Source organism: Ochlerotatus camptorhynchus, unplaced genomic scaffold (assembly GCF_037179485.1).
Source record: "Ochlerotatus camptorhynchus isolate MF236.1 unplaced genomic scaffold, CSIRO-AGI_Acam_v1.1 ptg000252l, whole genome shotgun sequence".
In the NCBI taxonomy this organism is placed as follows: Eukaryota; Metazoa; Arthropoda; class Insecta; order Diptera; family Culicidae; genus Ochlerotatus; species Ochlerotatus camptorhynchus.
Window position 1 is genome coordinate 263,470 of NW_027040742.1, and position 18,261 is coordinate 281,730.

At 36.1% G+C, this 18,261-nt stretch overlaps 1 protein-coding gene across 1 annotated transcript; it reads left to right on the forward strand.

Annotated features, from left to right (window-relative positions):
• The first annotated feature begins 756 nt into the window (after nucleotides 1-756).
• On the forward strand, nucleotides 757-16,590 carry LOC135704958 (uncharacterized). The gene is made up of 2 exons (XM_065226495.1): nucleotides 757-775; nucleotides 15,680-16,590. Exons 1-2 carry the CDS (start codon nucleotides 757-759, stop codon nucleotides 16,588-16,590), a joined length of 930 nt encoding a protein of 309 aa, XP_065082567.1.
• Nucleotides 16,591-18,261: the final 1,671 nt, after the last annotated feature.

Consider the following 18,261-nt stretch of genomic DNA (forward strand, 5'->3'; position numbering starts at 1 on the left):
GTGATGCTGTCTTGAGCAAAGTTGTTCCTGATAGTTTAAGCTACGTGTGCTGAAATTATGAGCTGAATCGAGTTTGCTGAACCAGTTCTATGTACGAAAGAGTGAAGGAATGATATTTCTCCATACATTTCAACCAATATCTCCATATAAATTTTAAATCAAAAGCGCCAGCTTGTGTTACATCCGAATGAGCTGAAATTTTCAAAGAGTCGTTTTCTCACCTAATGGTACAAATCTAGGGGTTGGCCCGTTGAAAAAAATGATAAAAAATTTCCCCTATATAAATGTGGGCCAGAAAATTGTCAAGTTGATTAAGGGGATTAATTTCATTAATCCATCGTTCCGATAAATTAAAATGTCCATTCGACCTTTCGTCCATTCGGTCATTCGTCCATTCGGCCATTCATCCTTTCGACCATTCGTCCATTCGGTCATTCGTCCATTCGGCCATTCGTCCTTTCAGCCATTTGTTATTCGGCCTTTCGTCATTCGGCCATTTGTCCTGAGACCCTAATTGCTATGAAGCTTACGAAAGGGAAGCGATAGAATAAATGTTTTAAATCATCATCGCTTCTATCGAGGTGTGACTACATGGCCTGACATATTTCGATTTCAGTGGTTTTTCTTTGTTGTGCATCTTTCGATGGTATCTGGTTTCCAAAGAGTGGAAGAAACAGGGATTGGCGTTGACAGCAAGCGTTGACAAGGATAAAAATGAATGTTAACGAAAAAAAAAAAAAAAAACTAGAGCAAACAATGGACCCGGCAAACAAGGGTAAGGAAAAATGAGAAGCGACATTTGTTCACCTTTTCGGTCTTCGGCACCTTTTCACAGCTCAATGAGTATGAATGACAAGCTTAAGCCAGGTAGCAGGTAAGCATGTTAATGGTGCAATGGTTAGATACCAGGAGGCCAATAAGAAAGTGAAACAGGGGGACTGAATATGACACTTGAAGCTAATTGATAATCTCTGAACAGGAAACAAAAGTGCTTGAGCTGTCAGAACGTATGACATCGGGTTGGATAAAAAGCTAAAACAGAAGGAATGTTATATCTCATAGCCGATGTTTGTATTTTCATGGGTACACTGTTTCCATGTTATGTACATTCAAAGAAGAATTCTTACCATTAGCTGAAATTATTGCCTCACATCACATTGAACTGATACCATGTAGGAGTAAAAAAAAATGGTGTTTATGATCAGTAGCTAGATGATATGATTAACTTTGATGTTACTAAACTAGAGAGGTAACTCAATCCCATTCTCTTAAATAGTCCACTTTAGGTTCTAGTTTTGGGACCTTCCTTAGTTCAGTCGGTAAAGGCACAGCTATAAAGCAAAACCATGCTGGAGGTGGCTGGTTTCGGATCCCGGTCAGGTGTAGGATTTTTTCAGCTTGAAAAATTTCTCGACTTCCCTGGGCATTGAGTATAGTACAATCACACAATTATACTAATACAAAAATGGTATAGGCTAGAAAGCTCTCAATTTACAACTGTGACAGTACATCTTTATAACACTAAGTTTCAGGGCTGGCGTACAGTCCCAGTATGAACGTAATAAAGTCAAAGAAGAAGAAGGTTCTAGTGTTGTTTGTTCATTACATATTAAGTCTGAGATTGCTGAGCAGTGACAAATTATAGAACACGTCGTTTGCCTAATGTTTTTGAATAAACTTACAAATTGCCTCTGAATACTAGAAGCATCACGTTACACATTAATTTTACAACCAAGAGACCCGAACATAAATAACGGTCTAAACAAGTCGATATTTTTTTTTCGAGCGTTTTGCTAGGTACTGGTTCACTGATTCACTTGAGCGCTCGTTTGAGGAAAATCACAATTGATAGATGGTAGCACAGAGTCCTCTCTTAGCATGTCAGCAAAGGCGCGGCTTTATGGTAAGGGCTCGATTCTCGGATCGGTGCAGGAACTTTTCTCGTCTTTCCTAGACATAATGTAACAATGTGTTTTTCATATTTGTATATTACTAATACCAACATGTTATCGTCCTAGGAAGTTGTTTACTTACATTAACATGAAACTCTTAAAAAAACTACTTATGGACAGGGATATAGTTCCTGTTGGGACGTAATAGCCAAGAAGAAGATGGTTGCACAAATTTGTACCACGTGTGTTGGTGCTCATTCTAGACGTGCTGGCTGAAATTCAGTATGCACACACATGTCGAGGTCAATCATTTTAGTCACCGAATGGTTCATTCGCTCTCTTACTAAGCATGTTACGGCTGGTCTGATTTTTTTGGCTGGTACCATTTGGCTTGCTAACAGAAGATGAAATTTGATGCTCCTGAAACTAAAACGAGATTGAGCCTTCACAGAAGCGACAACTTATCGGCTTAACTGTGCTGTCGCTTTTGTGAACGATTAGACCCATCGTTGCAGTGACAACGCTTTTTAATACTGATTGACAGGTCCAGAATTATGCTACTGTTTTTCATAAACCAGGATTTTGTACCTGCGATGAGTTGTACTCGTTTGAAAGTTGATACACGCATTATCGGAAGGCCTCTGATTCTGATTAACGATCTTTTGGTTCACTAATTTCATTGGTTGATGTACCTACCATAATTCAAGTTGATGTTGCTTCGTATTCTACATTGGGGCTGCGCTGTGGTTTACTTTCCAATTCTAAATATATACACCTAATTTTTTTTTCCATATAGGGTTAATGGCCCTAATGTCGGCCTAAATGTCCCCAATATTGGGCCCATACATACATTTCGAAAGAATGTAATTTTTGACAAATTTTCAGCAGTAACCAAAATTTTTCACTTGTATTGGCCAGAAATAAGGACTTGAGATTTTTATCAATCCATAGGCCAACATTATAGCCATTTCCCTTATTAGGTAAACATTTGATTGAAAGTTTTAAACACCGATAAGTCTACTAAGCACACCCCCAATTCATTTAAAATTCATTCTGATGCTCTCTGAGGCAGAGACGGAAAAGTTCACAAAAAATAACTATGACTCGCAAACTTTTATCTTGCTGAACTTTGTGAAATATCGTGATCTTTTCATTACATAAAAATAACTACAAATCTTTTTCAGTCTGGCAGTCAATATGCACTGTTTTAAATTTTAAATGTAAACCTATTGTGGTGACTATTTGATTATTTGACCAATTTAATAGAATTACAATAAGATTATGTCAACAATAGAATCTATTGTATTTTAATGATATTTTACTGTAATTTTATGGTTATTTTTATCCGGGATGCCTCTGCCAGCACATACAAGAAAGAGTTGGAGCCTTCAGCGAGTAGATCTGGAATAAGGGGGGAAAATTCGCATGTTCCGGAAAATAAAAATCGACTTTATGAAACCCTGAACCCTGACTTTTATTTAAGTGGAATAGCGAACAACGAAAATGGACCGGATACATCAGAAGCAGTGTTGACAATATCATCAATTAAATAATTTTTCCGCTATCATACACTTTCAATATCACGCTTGATATTGGAACAAAATATCATGCTTGATAATGGTTTTACAAGCTCCTTTGATATTGCGAGACTATTCACAACGTGCAAAAATCAAGCAGAGAGTTGAGACATGATTCCGTTGCACATCGTTTTCTTAGAAAGAGAAAGTATAGTATGCTATCTCTTTCTTCTGTTCACCGATGGCAGACACGAAGTGACTGCTGCCAGCTGTTTTGGAAGTTTCGGTTGCGTTTGGGTGTAAAGCAAAAATCATTAAACTCAATCTCACCACAGTTTGTTGAGATTTGCAGGAGGTGAGTTTTGTTACCATGATATTCCGAGCTGAGATATCACAGCTTGCAAAATCAACCGCAACTGTATGCTTGTTGATTTTTGTCTTAGCAAATCAAGCGTGATCTTGCGCATTGGTGAGATTTGTTTTTTGGATATTTTCCTAACACTGAATTCAGAAGAAAACCTCCAAGATTTCATGTTTTTCTTCAAAGCAACATTTTACAGGCGGCTTTATCGTAATCAGCTGCGTCCACGTGAGTTGTGTTAGAGAAACATTGGTACCAATTCAATTCCGGAACTGGTGACGCTGATGTGGTTGTTATCAAATTAGCATATTCATCGACAAGTCATATTCAATGACGACACAGTAGAGCCTAGACAATTTTTTAACGCTGCAAGATCCATCGAAGTGCAACTTACCTTGTAACTAGCCTGACCCCACGAGGTATTCCACAAGCCTGGAAACCAACTCTCAACATTAAAGCGTATTGCGTACTTTAATTGCTCCTCGTAATCCGGAACGTGCTGGTGCGCATTCAACAAGAGACGATGGTATGCTAGCAGAAGAACTTCGTGAAGGTCATCAAGATCTTTAAGGCCACCACAGCTCTTGGCTTCTATGGGCAAATTATATCAACTCTTCGCCAGCACACACGCACGAAAAGCTTATGGGGTGTTTACACTTATGCAATTTCACTAGCGCTAATGAGCTAGCTGCTAGCAAAAAAGCTCACTAGCATAATGTAAACAGGGCATCAGCGTCTACCAGCATGAGATTTCAGGAGCAACTGAAATTCGTGCTAGTTTGCTAGTACACCGCAACATCGCCGCCACTAGAGTAGGCGAAATATTTCAAGTGGACGGGAGTATCAGAAGCAGCCAGGCTTCAGGCAGAACATCAGGGAATTAACGTACACACTTAGAAATAACTAATTTTATACGTGACGGAATCCATGTTTGACATAAAAGATGAGACGTAAACAAATATATCATGTAATATTTAGTGTTCCGAGACTGAAATGTTCGTTGCTCGACGACATATACGTTTGATTGAGCTATATTTCGCGTCTGTTATGACTCAAATTTATGTCAAAATTGACGCTCGTATATGTCATTCTCAGAGCACCTAAATTTACATGATATTTTCTAAGTGTGTAGCTAACACTGTCAATGAAGGATGGAAGAATGCAATTGGAGAAATCTAAAAGTATTTATCTGTGGCCCTTTCCATCTTGCAAGGAGTTGCACAGAGGGTTGATGCAACGGTACTCAGAGGATCCGTTAGGGCTGAATTATTCAACGCTATGGAAACTACTGTACGTCCAGAGGAATCTGAATTGAGCATTTGCTGAAAGGCTTACGGTTTGCGAAGACATTGACCATGTTTAATGTTTTTTTTTTCTTCGACTGATAATTTGACTTATTTCTCTCATATATAGTTCCCATTTACAGTTGTAACTGTTGATTAACTCACCAAAAGACAATAAAACATTCGTTTCATCGGATGTCCATTTTGTTCATATCCTGGTTAAGCCCCTTTTCTGGGAGGAAGATGCCACCAGGCAAATAACCGCAGTCAGCAAAAATCTTTTTACAAGGATAAACCTTATAGTGATCGATCGCATCACTTACTTCACGCATTTCTGGTTTGTTGCAAGACATATTCTCGATGTGGTCTCTTCGAAGTTGTTGTTATTTAATGCTAAATATAACCTCTATAGGCTTAAAGAAAGGGCAACGCTGGCAGAAATATCGGAATTATTCCAATTGATCACAAGTAACCGGTTATATTTTGTTCGCAGTGTATTCTCGCACCATCCATAAACCACACCGAGAGCGATAACTTTTCTTAAATCTTTTTTAGTTACCCAACAAACAATTCAAAGTCACAAATAAGCATACACATTGAATATATGCTGCACACTTAGAAATACCTAGTTTTACACGTGACGGAATCCATCTTTGACATAAAGGATGAGACGTAAACAAACATGTCATGTGAAATTAAGTGCTCCGAGACTTACTCGACGAAAAGTACATCTGATTGATCTGAATTTCGCGTCTATTATGACTCAAAATTATGTCGCTCGTATATGTCAGTCTCAGAGCACCTAAATTTACATGAATTTTTCTAAGTGTGTGTATAATAGTGTACAATGCTGAATAAAACAGAATGTCTAATTATGTGCTGAATACAGCTCATTAAGATCGATAGATGCGCCTTTATTCCACCGTTATGATTAATTTACTTATTAAAAGCTATATAAACGTTGACTGTCTCCCTGATTAAGAACCAGAAATTTGATCTAATAACAAACTGAATAAGTATAATTTGCACATACATTGTCGCTTTAATTCGACTGTTTTCAATTGATTTAATAAAATGCTTTAGCTCCATTTTTAGATTTCATTGCATTGCTTTACAATATTGCTGTATAAAGGTGAATACAGTCAGCAAAGTAGCTCTTATACCAACCAACAAACGATTCAGAGTCACGAATAAGCATATATATTGAAAAAATGCTGTACAACAGTGTACAATGCTGAATAAAACGAGTTGTCGAATTATGTGCTAAAAAAGCTCATTGAGATCGATAGATGCACATTTATTCAACTGTTTGCTCTGATCTGATTAATTTACTTATTAAAAGCTGTAAAAGTGTTAAATGTCTTCCCAATGCAACGCAAGAAGCTTGATCTAATAACAAACTGAATAAGTGTAATTTGAACATACATTGACACTTTAATTCGACTGTTTTCAATTGATTTAATAACATACTTTAATAAATTTAATTAATAAATGTTCTCCAGCTTCATTATTAGATTTCATTGCATTGCTCTACAATATTGCTGAATAAAGGTGAATACAGTCAGCATAATAGCTCTTATACCACTATGCGTCCATGTAGTAACCCAACAAACAATTCAGAGTCACAGATAAGCATAAATATTGAATAAATGCTTTATAACAGTGTACAATGCTGAATAAAACGGGTTGTCAAATTATGTGCTGAAAAAAACTCATTGAGAACGATAGATGTGCCTTTATTCCGCTGTTTGCTTTGATTTGATTAATATACTTAATAAAAGCTATACAAACTATGACTGTCTTCCTGATTCAACACCAGAAGTTTGATCTAATAACATACTGAATAAGTGTAATTTGCACATACATTCAAATGTTTTCAATTGATTTAATAACATGCTTTATTATACGTCTAATAATTGTTTTCTAGCTCCATTATTAGATTCCATTGCATTGCTTAACAATATTGTCGAATAAAGGTGAATACAGTCAGCATAATAGCTCTTGTACCACTATGCGTCCATGTTTTAATTGCATGCTTTGTAAATGCTTTACAAACGGCGTATTCATTCATTATTCCACAACACTGTTTCAGACTAACAACAAAACAAAATTGGTAGCATAGTGGTTACCGTTTCCGCTTTCCAAGTAGAAGGTCGGGAGTTCAATCCCAACCTTAGCCTTTTTTTTAATTTATTTTCTACGCTTAATTAATTTATATCGTAATCATAGATCGTATCACTCACGACAACCAATTCATCGATCTATCGAAAAGAATAGCCAAGCATCCTTTCCATCGAAATTAGATAGATGGAGAGGTAACATTGGTCTCATGTAAAACAACTATGAATGAATAAATCATTCTCACATCTCCTTGAACTAGCTAGAGTCACGGCTGGGAGTGCTGATAGGTATTCAGATTCAAGTTTGTATTGCTTATTTAGATGCCCATTTAATGTACTCTAGGATAGCTCAGATGGCACGGCAAGCGGCTGGTGATCGGAAAGTCATGGTTCGAATCCCCCCCCCCCCATTAACGACATGTGTGTATGTATGCATGTAATAAATTTTCTAGTATCTGTTGTTGTGGGTGGGTGCGTGCTTCGAAAGAAATACTGACACCAACAATCACAATAACTAGAAAACAACCCAGCTCTGTCCCGTTCTTATTTTCGGATTAATTATCTCGTAGTTGAATAATCGTTTAATAAATGTATAATAGTGTATAATTAAACATTATCAAGCGACTACATACACCTTTATATCATCGCTGTTTAAGGAAGTAATGATGTCTAATAAACGCTGAATAATCAAAAATTTGATCGAATAAGCTCTGTTACAACTTTTGTAAGTCGAATAAAAGCTTCTCGACATACCTTATTCAACACCAAATATTTCGATGTTGTTGTTGAATAAATTCTCCAGATTTGTGTGAACAAAGCCTGAATAGAAGTTATTATTCAAAATAGTACAAGTATTATTAAGCATGCAGTTGAATAAAATCGTCAAGAAGTCGTTTCTACAATAGGCAATTGTTAGTTGGGAATCACATGATTTGTAAATGCTTTGTAAACGACGTACTAGATTCATTATTCGACAACACTGATTCAGTCTAACAACAAGACGAAATCAGTAGAGTAGTGGTTACCGTTTCCGCTTTCCAACTAGAAGGTCGTGAATTCAATCCCAAGTTCAACCTTTTTTTTATTTGTTTTCTACGTCTAATTAATTTAAATAGTAATCATCTATCACATGACTCACGACAATGAATGCATTGATCTAGTTTAAAATATAACCGAGCATCCTTTCTTTCGACTTGGAGAGGTGAAGAGGTAACGTTGGTCTCATTTAAAACAACGATGAATGAATTAATCATTCCCACAGGGCCTTGAACGAGATAGAGTTGCGATCGGGAGTGCTGATAGGTATTTATTTTCAAGCAAGCTTTTATTGATTATTGAGCTGCCCATATGATAAATTCTAGGATAGCTCAGATGACAAGGCAAGCAGCTGGTGATCGGGAGGGGAGGTACATGGTTCGAATCCCATGCAATGACATGTATATAAATATTTAATAAATTTTCTAATATCTGTGTGGTGCAAGCCACGTCAGAAATAATGAATACACAATCACTTAAGAAAACACACCCTTCCTCTGTCCCCATCCCTCTTATTTTCGGGTGAATTTTCCCACAGTTGAATAATCGTTTAATAAATGTATAATAAACGTTAAACGTTACTTCACATGAGAATCAAGCGTATACAGGGCATCACTGTTTTAAGGAAGCAGTGATGTCTAATAAAGGCTGAATGATCAAAAATTTTATCGTATAAACTCTGTTACAACTCATATAAGTTGAATAAAAGCTTCTCGACATACCTTATACAACACCAAGTAGTTCAATGTTGTGGTTGAATAAATTCTCCAGTTATTATTAAAAATAGTACAAGTACTATTAAGCATGCAGTTGAATAAAGTGGCCAAGAAGTCGTTTCTTCAATAGACGATTGTTTGTTGGGTAGGTAGGTTCCAACACATTGTAGTTTAATTTTTTATACCTAAGATCTTGACATTTTTACCTAAGGGATGATTCAGATTTTGATAAGTCTTTAGTGGGGTTGACACTGATGAAGACTGCACATTGTAGTCGACATATGTATCTGTCATAGATACCAAAATTAATTAAGTGGAATTAAATGGAAGATAACCTTTTTTGCTGTTTTATTTAACCATTCCACTAACAACCCAATTTCATTACTTCATGTCATTTTGCGATTAATATATAAATTTTAAATGTTTTGGTTTTCTTTGGTCTGATGGCAACAGACAGATGCTTCGCTAGTTTCACAAGCGAACCTCAGTTTTGTGCTTTAGCTACAAAATAATGCGAAAAAAGCGTTTAATCTTCTAAAGGGACAATGATAGTGAAAAGTGTAATGTTTATTTATTAGGCTGGCATGTTATAAAAAGTTTAATGAAATTATATGGTTTTTTGATGACCACCGCAGATGTAGATTTTCATTAGTGCAATAATACGTTAAGATCATGATGCCTAGAAATCGAAAAAATGAAAATTTCACATTTTTTGTTAAAGAGAAAAAAAATGTTTAAAATTTGTCCTAAAAATAGGCAATTCATTTATGGAGTACAATTTCACAGCAGATGTGGTATAAGTGTTTTTTGATTACTATTGTATATTATTGCTGAATGAATTAGTTATTTGCTGACATTAAAACCCGCAGCCTTACGTGCCAGGTTTGCAAATAATATTTTCGAACCGGGAAGTGTGTATGTAATACCAATATCGATTTGATAACGGTGATGCATACATCTGGGGCTTATGTGAGTGAAAGTGATCTCGAAATGGGCGTGACTCTCCAGACATTCTGAAATGGGTTGCTGGATCTGCAAAAAAGCTATCACCTTCTAACTCTCGGACTAAAACTGTCTGCAATTACCGCAAACGATAAATTGCAGATGGCTTTCTTGCATAATAACACTGCCGGCTAGTGGACTGTTCTGGAACTTCCAGTGGGCCATCTGGTTACCACTCGGTGCCAATAACAAAGTAATAATTTTTACTACATTTCATACAGTTACAGATAAAATCAAGGCCTACTTTGAAGTTATTGTTGAACCTCAAACTGCATAGCACCCAGAGATGAAAAGGTTCTCAACTCAATTAAAATGTGAACATCCCGAAACATACCGCTTATAGAGTGGACGAAAGAATAAGTTGCAAAATTTGATTCGCAGCATTTTGCATCGTAAATTAATATCATAGTGACAGCACTGACAGATGTGATCGAGTTGTTTGCGGTTTCATGAAATCGGTTTCCTCCTTTTATTATGACCGTCTACAGATCTCTACTTTCTGTTCCTACTTTACCTTGTACTTTAATATAGTGCATTTTGCATTTTGTTGGCATTCTCATGTTGCAAAACTGGTGCTAACGAGGACAGCCATTTAGCTGTCACACAAAATGTAGGCAGGAGTAATACTTGAAAACTGTTAAAATTTAAAATGGAAACCCTTTCCCGTACATGATTGCTGGCAAACGGCAGTGATGGTGGCGTCGACAAAAGGTAAACGTCAGCATTAAAGTGTATCATATGCTGAATGCTTGTAGAGCAGGCCTGCCCAATATTTCTAAACTTGCTTTTTTAAATGGCTGTTACTGTGTTCGCTTAATATGTTTGAAGATGTATTTTGTTAATTTCTCATTTATTCTGGGTTAAAACTGACGCATGATGAATAAAATTGGACTATAATTTTATCATTGCTGAGATCCAGCAAACACGTTTGACGCAGCGCGCACTTTGGGCAGCGCTTGTTATCGTTGGCGTTATGTTATATTTTATTATGGTGGCGTGTGCGAAATGTTTAGAAGATACTGATGACTTTTGATGTATGTTGCAGAGTAAGTAAGTAAGTTTCAGATCTACCACATCGATCTCAGACACTAATCTCTTGATGATGGTTATGAGTCTCGGTTTTGAGAACTGAGATTGTAAACAAGATTGGTTCTGGTGCATGGTCAAATATCAGTATCATCACAGTTAATTTTTTGCAGAGCAGATATTGAAGGAATGCTAGAAGCACTTTATCGTACGCCGATGGCTGAAAGTCTCTTTTATAAAGAAAGATAAGATTTATCGTACGTACCGGACAAATTTTGATTCCACTGGAGATTACGCTGTCGATTGCTTCACAGCGAAATTCGTAAACTCCAAGCGGAAGATGGATTACCAGCTGAGATGTTTTTACGCAAGCTGAACAATTCAAGAGTGTACTCAACGGCACTACATCATGCACAGCTTCGAAAATGCATTCATGTACTGGGAAATTTTCGGATTACTCTTGAACATGCTAAATTCGCCGTTGACAAACTGAAATTTTCCACATCACCTAGCCACATGCATTTTGAAGAGGTGTTGCGATGCTCTGACACTATTTTTCAACGTTGAGAGAACCAAGATTCCCCTCCAGCTAGAAAATATCCATTATGTTCCAATGCACAAAAAAAGGGTGATAAATGCATCATCGAGAATTATTGTGGAATTACTTCATTGTGCGCGTGCTCGTAGTTTTTTGAGATCATCATCAATGCTGATATGCCTTTTTCCTCTTGTAAGAACTACATTTCTTCAGATCAACATGGATTCTATCACAAGAGATTTGCATCTAGGAATCTCTGCCAGTTTAATTCTTTCTGCTTGCGTGAAATGGATCTTCTCACCCAAGTATACACTGTGTATACTGACCTGAAATCTGCATTTGATCGTGTTGATCATGAGATCTTGCTTGAATGGCTTGACAGACTCATCATTGACCTCCTGGTTCAGATCATATTTTACGGATCGGAAACTCATTTTGAAGATGGGAAATAAATTCACTGAACCGTTCATAAATTTATCGGGCATGCCGCAGGTATGCAACATGGAATCTTTGTTGTTTTCTACATTTATGAATGAGCTATGTATGGCACTGCCTCCAGGTTGCCGATTATTTTATGCTGACGACGTTAAAATTTACGTGGTGATGAAAAGTCTCCAGGACTGCCTCACATTACAACAATTAATGGATAGTTTCGCTGAGTAGTGTACTAAAAACATCCCAAGTAACCAAAAGTTCCGCATTCAACGATTAAAATCACTTCCAAGTTCCATAAAGTTCAAATAAGGTTCCGACCGAACCTTCAAGTTCCATAAAGTTCAAATAAAGTTCCGACAGAACTTTCAAGTTCCATAAAGTTCAAATAAAGTTCCGACAGAACATTCAAGTTCCATAAAGTTCGAATAAAGTTCTGACAGAGCTTTCAAGTTCCATGATCAAGCCACATGAAGCAATCCGCACAAGTATTTATTTGTAACAAAATTTAATGTACGTAAATATGAAATGATCAGTGGCCCGAATAAATCATAATTCTTATATTTATGCAACATTCTATCAAAACAAAAAAAGTAATTTCCTGGATTCGAACCCGTGTATTCGGCATGCGATCTACGATTGCTAACCACTGCGCCACAAATGTAATGGAATACCTTGCGGGCAAACACCAATTTAAAATTCATCAAAGTGTTGTGTTTCGTATTCAAGTCAGTCAGCTGGCTCACAAAACTCCAACAATTGGCGGGACAACAGCTCACTTTAATATATTTCAGATGACGTAGCGGTTCGTGCTGAGGCTCTCACGCCGAAGGACAGGGTTTAATTCTTCAAACAGTTCCATTACTACTACTAATACCTGCCTTTAACAAATGACTTTCATAAAAGTGCGAACTAAATATAGAATTGGTGTAGAGGACAAAAACCTTTTTTCTAAAAGTTCCGTTCAAGTTCCGCCAGAGGCTGCTTAGAATGCTCTTCAATTATGGTACCGGAACTTTCAAGTTCTTATAACGACTTAAAAATGAGGCTGCTTAGAATTCTATAGATCACCTTCAACCAAGCTGCTTAAGCCATAAATAGCCTTTTATCAGAACTTTTGGTTACTTGGGATGCTTACACTAAGCATTCACAAATGCAACGTCATATCGTTCCACAGTAAACTGAAGTTGGTTGTATATGACTACATCATCGTTGACCAGCTTGTACAACGTGTTCGTCAAGTTCGGGATATGGGAGTTATCCTTGACTAAGCGCTTATCTTTAGATTACATTACAACGATAGTATCTGCAGAGCCAACCGACAGGTTGGATTCATCTTCAAAATAGTAAACGAATTCCGTGATCCTCTATGCCTTCGATTGCTTTACTGCGCTCTGGTGCTATCGATTCTAGTATCCAATGCTGTGGTTTGGTGCCCTTATCAATCAACTTGGATTGCTAGGATCGAAGCAATCCAAATAAAATTCGTGAGGTATGACCATCTTCTGTGGTGAGATCCCCCCAATCTATCATATTACGATAACCTTTGTATACTACTGGACATAGACCTTAGTAAAAAAGGAAGACGAACTGCACAAACAGTCGATGTGCGATCGATTTGCGTAATTGATGACTAACTTTCTAATTCTTTTATTCTGAAAAGATTATGCTACCTTTTTTATGTTGATTTCATATTTTCGACGAGGACTTTACCTGGCATGACCCCATGCCGAAGAAATTTTACGTTTCATGTTGTTAATTTAGTTTGTTCAATGTATATTTTATGTTCTAACCATGCACATGTTGCGCGAAAGGATATGGGGTTATTGGACCTGCTTGAGGTCCTCATATGTTTGCAACCGGATCTGTGAGGCTTTTCTCTTCAATCTTCATTAAGACCGCCGATGAAGTATAATAATATCAATTGAATGTAGATGAACGCGTCATTGGTAAGGTACTAATGGACGCTATTGAAATTTTCGTCGATTGCTGAATTTATGTATGGGCCCAAATTAGGGGCATTTAGGCCGACATTGCATCATATTTCCCCTATATATATATATATATATATATATAGCAATTCCATAGAAAAAAGTTATAGCGGGTCTCAGAATTTCATGAAAATTGGTATAGTTCTTCCTTATCAAAAAATATTAGACTCGTATTTTTTATTGCGCCATTAGGGTGACCATTTCCGTGTTAGGGTGGTCCAAAAAATCATTTTTTTTTTTCAAAAATGTCTTTAAAATGTAATTTATAACTTCTGAACCTCTAAACCGATTTTTACGATTGATCCTTCAAATGAAAGATGTTTTAATGTAGTTTTAAGAAAAATTATGAAACACTCAGAGATATTTGATTTTGTAGGAAAAAAATATGTTACAAATGCTTTTTCTTGATTTTCACTGCGAGGGTCTTCAACAACTTCTTATTTTAGTATTTTTAATTGAAAGATCATTTAATTTTACATAACATATCAAAAAATTAGCGATGTCGAAGAAGCAGTTTTGGAGATACAATTTTTTTAAAATAAAAAAATATTGTTCCGCAATATATGCACCACACGTGCATGGAAACGATGAAGGCGCAAGGTAGTTCACAATGCGTCTCCATCGAGTCACAGCAGCTGTGACTAATGAAATCTATGAGTAACTTACAAGCTGGGTGCAACATTCAGTTCAACCTGCGGGCCGTCCATAAACCACGTAGACCAAGTTTTAAACATTGCAGATCCTACCTTTCCCTTCGTATACTCAAACTTTTAAGCGTTTTGTTTCAATACTCCTCCCATAGGGCCTTTTCCATGACAAGTTGCGAAAAAATGCCACACGGCAGCAATGCCAAAATTTTATAGGTATATCACTCGTTCGTAGGCAATGACTTTTACTTAAGCTCCAGCCCAATAGGCTTCGCGGTGTTAGTGACATTTGGAAATGTTTGGTGGTGTTTGTATTTATTCGCAATATTCATCTATTTACCTGAAACAGCTGTTTGAAGTGACGTCATTGCTTACGAACAGGTGATATACCTATGAGTTACAGCTTAGACTCGTAGGTATATCACTCACTCGTAGGTACGATATAATGCTTCACATAAAACAACGAATGTTATAGTACGTTCAGACTACAGAGTTATAACATGTTATAGCGCTATCTTGATGTTGGTTTCTGTGTTGCAATTATTTGACAACCGTTATAACATGTTATAACTGCTCAGTCTGGCCAGCGTTTTATGAAAGAAATGATCAGTTAGAAATCGAAGTTTCCTACTAGAACAGTTGAATTGAAGAATATCTAAAAATGAAACGTAAGTGTTCAATGTGTGATGTTTGGATGTTGAGTTCATGTGCCAGAAAAATCACCAATAAATTACGATTATGCAGTGGAAAAAAAGATTAAAATAGATGAGAGTAGCTCCTTCATTTGTCAACGATGCTACCACAAACTATATGAACCCAATGATGCCGTGTCCGAAGAAGCCGTTGCAGGACCATCCAGAATCGCTGCTGCAGGTACGTTATTTGAAAATTCATGTGATTCTTCTTTAAATTTCAATTCTTTTCTTCTAGCTACTAACTTAAACTCTTCTTTTTTGCAATCATTTTTCAGAGTCCATCGAAGCAACCAGCATTGAATCAATTTTCGTTGCGGGACCGTCCAGAATGGTTCCTTTTCCCTGCCAAGGAAAATAATAAAAAATAAATCATTTGTATGTTTTTTTTTTCTAATAATCAATCATTTTTTATATTTATTTTCAGAATCAGTGGAAACAACCAGTTCTGAATCGATCGTTACCACCTACAACGCATCTTTGTCGGACGAAAATGAATTCCTTATACAACTTAAGGATAAATATAAAGAAACAAGAGACAGCAATGAGCGATACAGGATTTTAACCACACTTCCCAAAAGTTGGTCTACATATAGAATTATGAAGAAGTTCAATGTTTCCCAACATATGGCCAACCAAGCAAAAGCACTGCAGCAAGAGAAAGGAATAATGTCGGTGCCTGTAAAGAGGTTAAGCAGAGCTTCATTAGGAGAACCAACGATAATGCTTGTTCGTGATTTTTACAATAGTGACGATATAAGTCGTGTTTGTCCGGGGAAAAGAGATTATTTAATATCTAAAAATGATGAAGGCGAAATCTACGTACAAAGAAGATTAGTTTTGTGTAACTTGCAGGAGGCGTACTCCATCTTTAAAAATACATATCCTGATTTTAAAATAGGATTTTCCATGTTCGCCAGTAACCGTCCGAAACACTGCATTTTGGCAGGGACAAGTGGCACGCATACCGTATGCGTTTGTATATATTATCAGAACGTTAAACTTATTTTTAAAACACTACAAAGCAGACAATCACTCCCAGATGGTGTTGATTCCTATCACGATTTGTTTAAAAAAATAATTTGTCAAAATCCAAGTGAACAATGCTGGCTGCAGTGTTGCAAAAATTGTTCAGGAACGCAAATTTTGGCCACAGAACTAATGACTATTCTTAGTAACGGACATGTTGAATCAATACAATTCAAACAATGGCGTCAAGTAGAGAGATGCATTATGGACTTAGTTGAAATGGACACACAGGAATTTATTGATACTTTTTTAGAAAAATTATTCAATTTATTGCCGCATAACTTTATAGCTCATTCCACGTTCTGCTAGCGAATGAGCAACATCAGGGTCTGTTGTCTCGTCACATGGCATTGCATTGAAAGTATTTTTTCACCGCGAAAAGTTTTTTATTTGCAAGTAGTTTTTGTGCCTTAGGTGACTCGCGCATTTCGGAAGGAAGCAGCCGATCCTGGCGAAGCCTACGGTCGGTCTGTTCAACTTTAACCCGCTTCGACGATATCGAAATTCTTGCCGCATCATTAGCCATAGTTAGCAGCAAGAACGGTTAAACAGTGCACAGTGGTCCAGAATGCAGATTTAGCTGGAATGATATGTTTTGAGCCTGAAATTGAAACTTTAGACTAAAAGTCTCCTCTACAAAGTTGTTCCTTATAGTTAGGCCCTCATTTTTATGACATTGAATTCTAGGGTGGTTCCTATTATCATTAAAATCAAAAATCTAACTTTTTTGTTTGAATAAATTAAGGTATACATTTTTCGGCAAAGTTATAGCTGAGCTAATTTTAAGCAACTGTGGTTAAAATAACTTTTTTGTATCTCTTAAATTGGCCAATTTAGAGCAATTTTCTTGAATTGAGTTAGGGTGACTCTCAAAAAAACAGTTTTTTTGCTCTATTTTTCTTATTTCGAATTTCTCAGCAAAGGTGTCTTCAGATAACTTTTAGATCTTAATAAGGCGCAAATTTTTGCTGCACAAAGCTTGTCAATATCTTTCGCCGATCAAGAGTTATTGATTTTTTTATACTAAAATTATGCACTTTTCAAATGTTAATATCTCTGGTTGGGGCAAACAAAAAAAAAAGTTTTTTTGCAGCATTTGAAAGGGCGTATGTTATTCTCAATAATATGAAAAAGTTGGAGGTATGTTATTTTTTAAACTCGTATAAAATCAATTTGAATTTATTCATATTTTTTACTATATTTGACTATATCTTTTTTATTAGAAGAGATACAGGCAACAAATTCAGCTATAAAACATTCGTCTTAAAGAGTTTTAAAAGTCTCTAGAAGATGACTTTCATGATAAATTTCAAATAAAAAAGTTATTGCCAAAAGATGGATTTCATAGGACCACTCTAATGACAAATTTATATAAAATGTGCTAGTACATTTGTTTCAATATTTGGACATTTAGTGTCTTCGAAGAAGTTTTTGTTCTTAAAAATTCCCTTCTTTTGGTGTTTGCAGACGTCAGGGTGGTCCTCAAATTAGGGAATTTTTAAAACTAACTTTTTTGTTTTACAAAATATAAACATGTGTTGTTCGAAAAAGTTGTAGTTAAGTTACTTGCAAGCAACTTTGTCGAAGAAAATTTTTTTCTATCTCTTAACGTTCTCATTTTAGAGTAATTTTTCGGAGTTGACTTAGGGTGTTCCTGGAAAAAATAGTTTTTTAGCAATAACTTTTTTATTTGAAAATTCTCATGAAAGTTATCTTCTAGAGACTTTTAAAACTCTTTAAGACGAATGTTTTATAGCTGAATTTGTTGCCTGTATCTCTTCTAATAAAAAAGATATAGTCAAATATAGTAAAAAATATGAATAAATTCAAATTGATTTTATACGAGTTTAAAAAATAACATACCTCCATTTTTTTCATATTATTGAGAATAACATACGCCCTTTCAAATGCTGCAAAAAAACTTTTTTTTTGTTTGCCCCAACCAGAGATATTAACATTTGAAAAGTGCATAATTTTAGT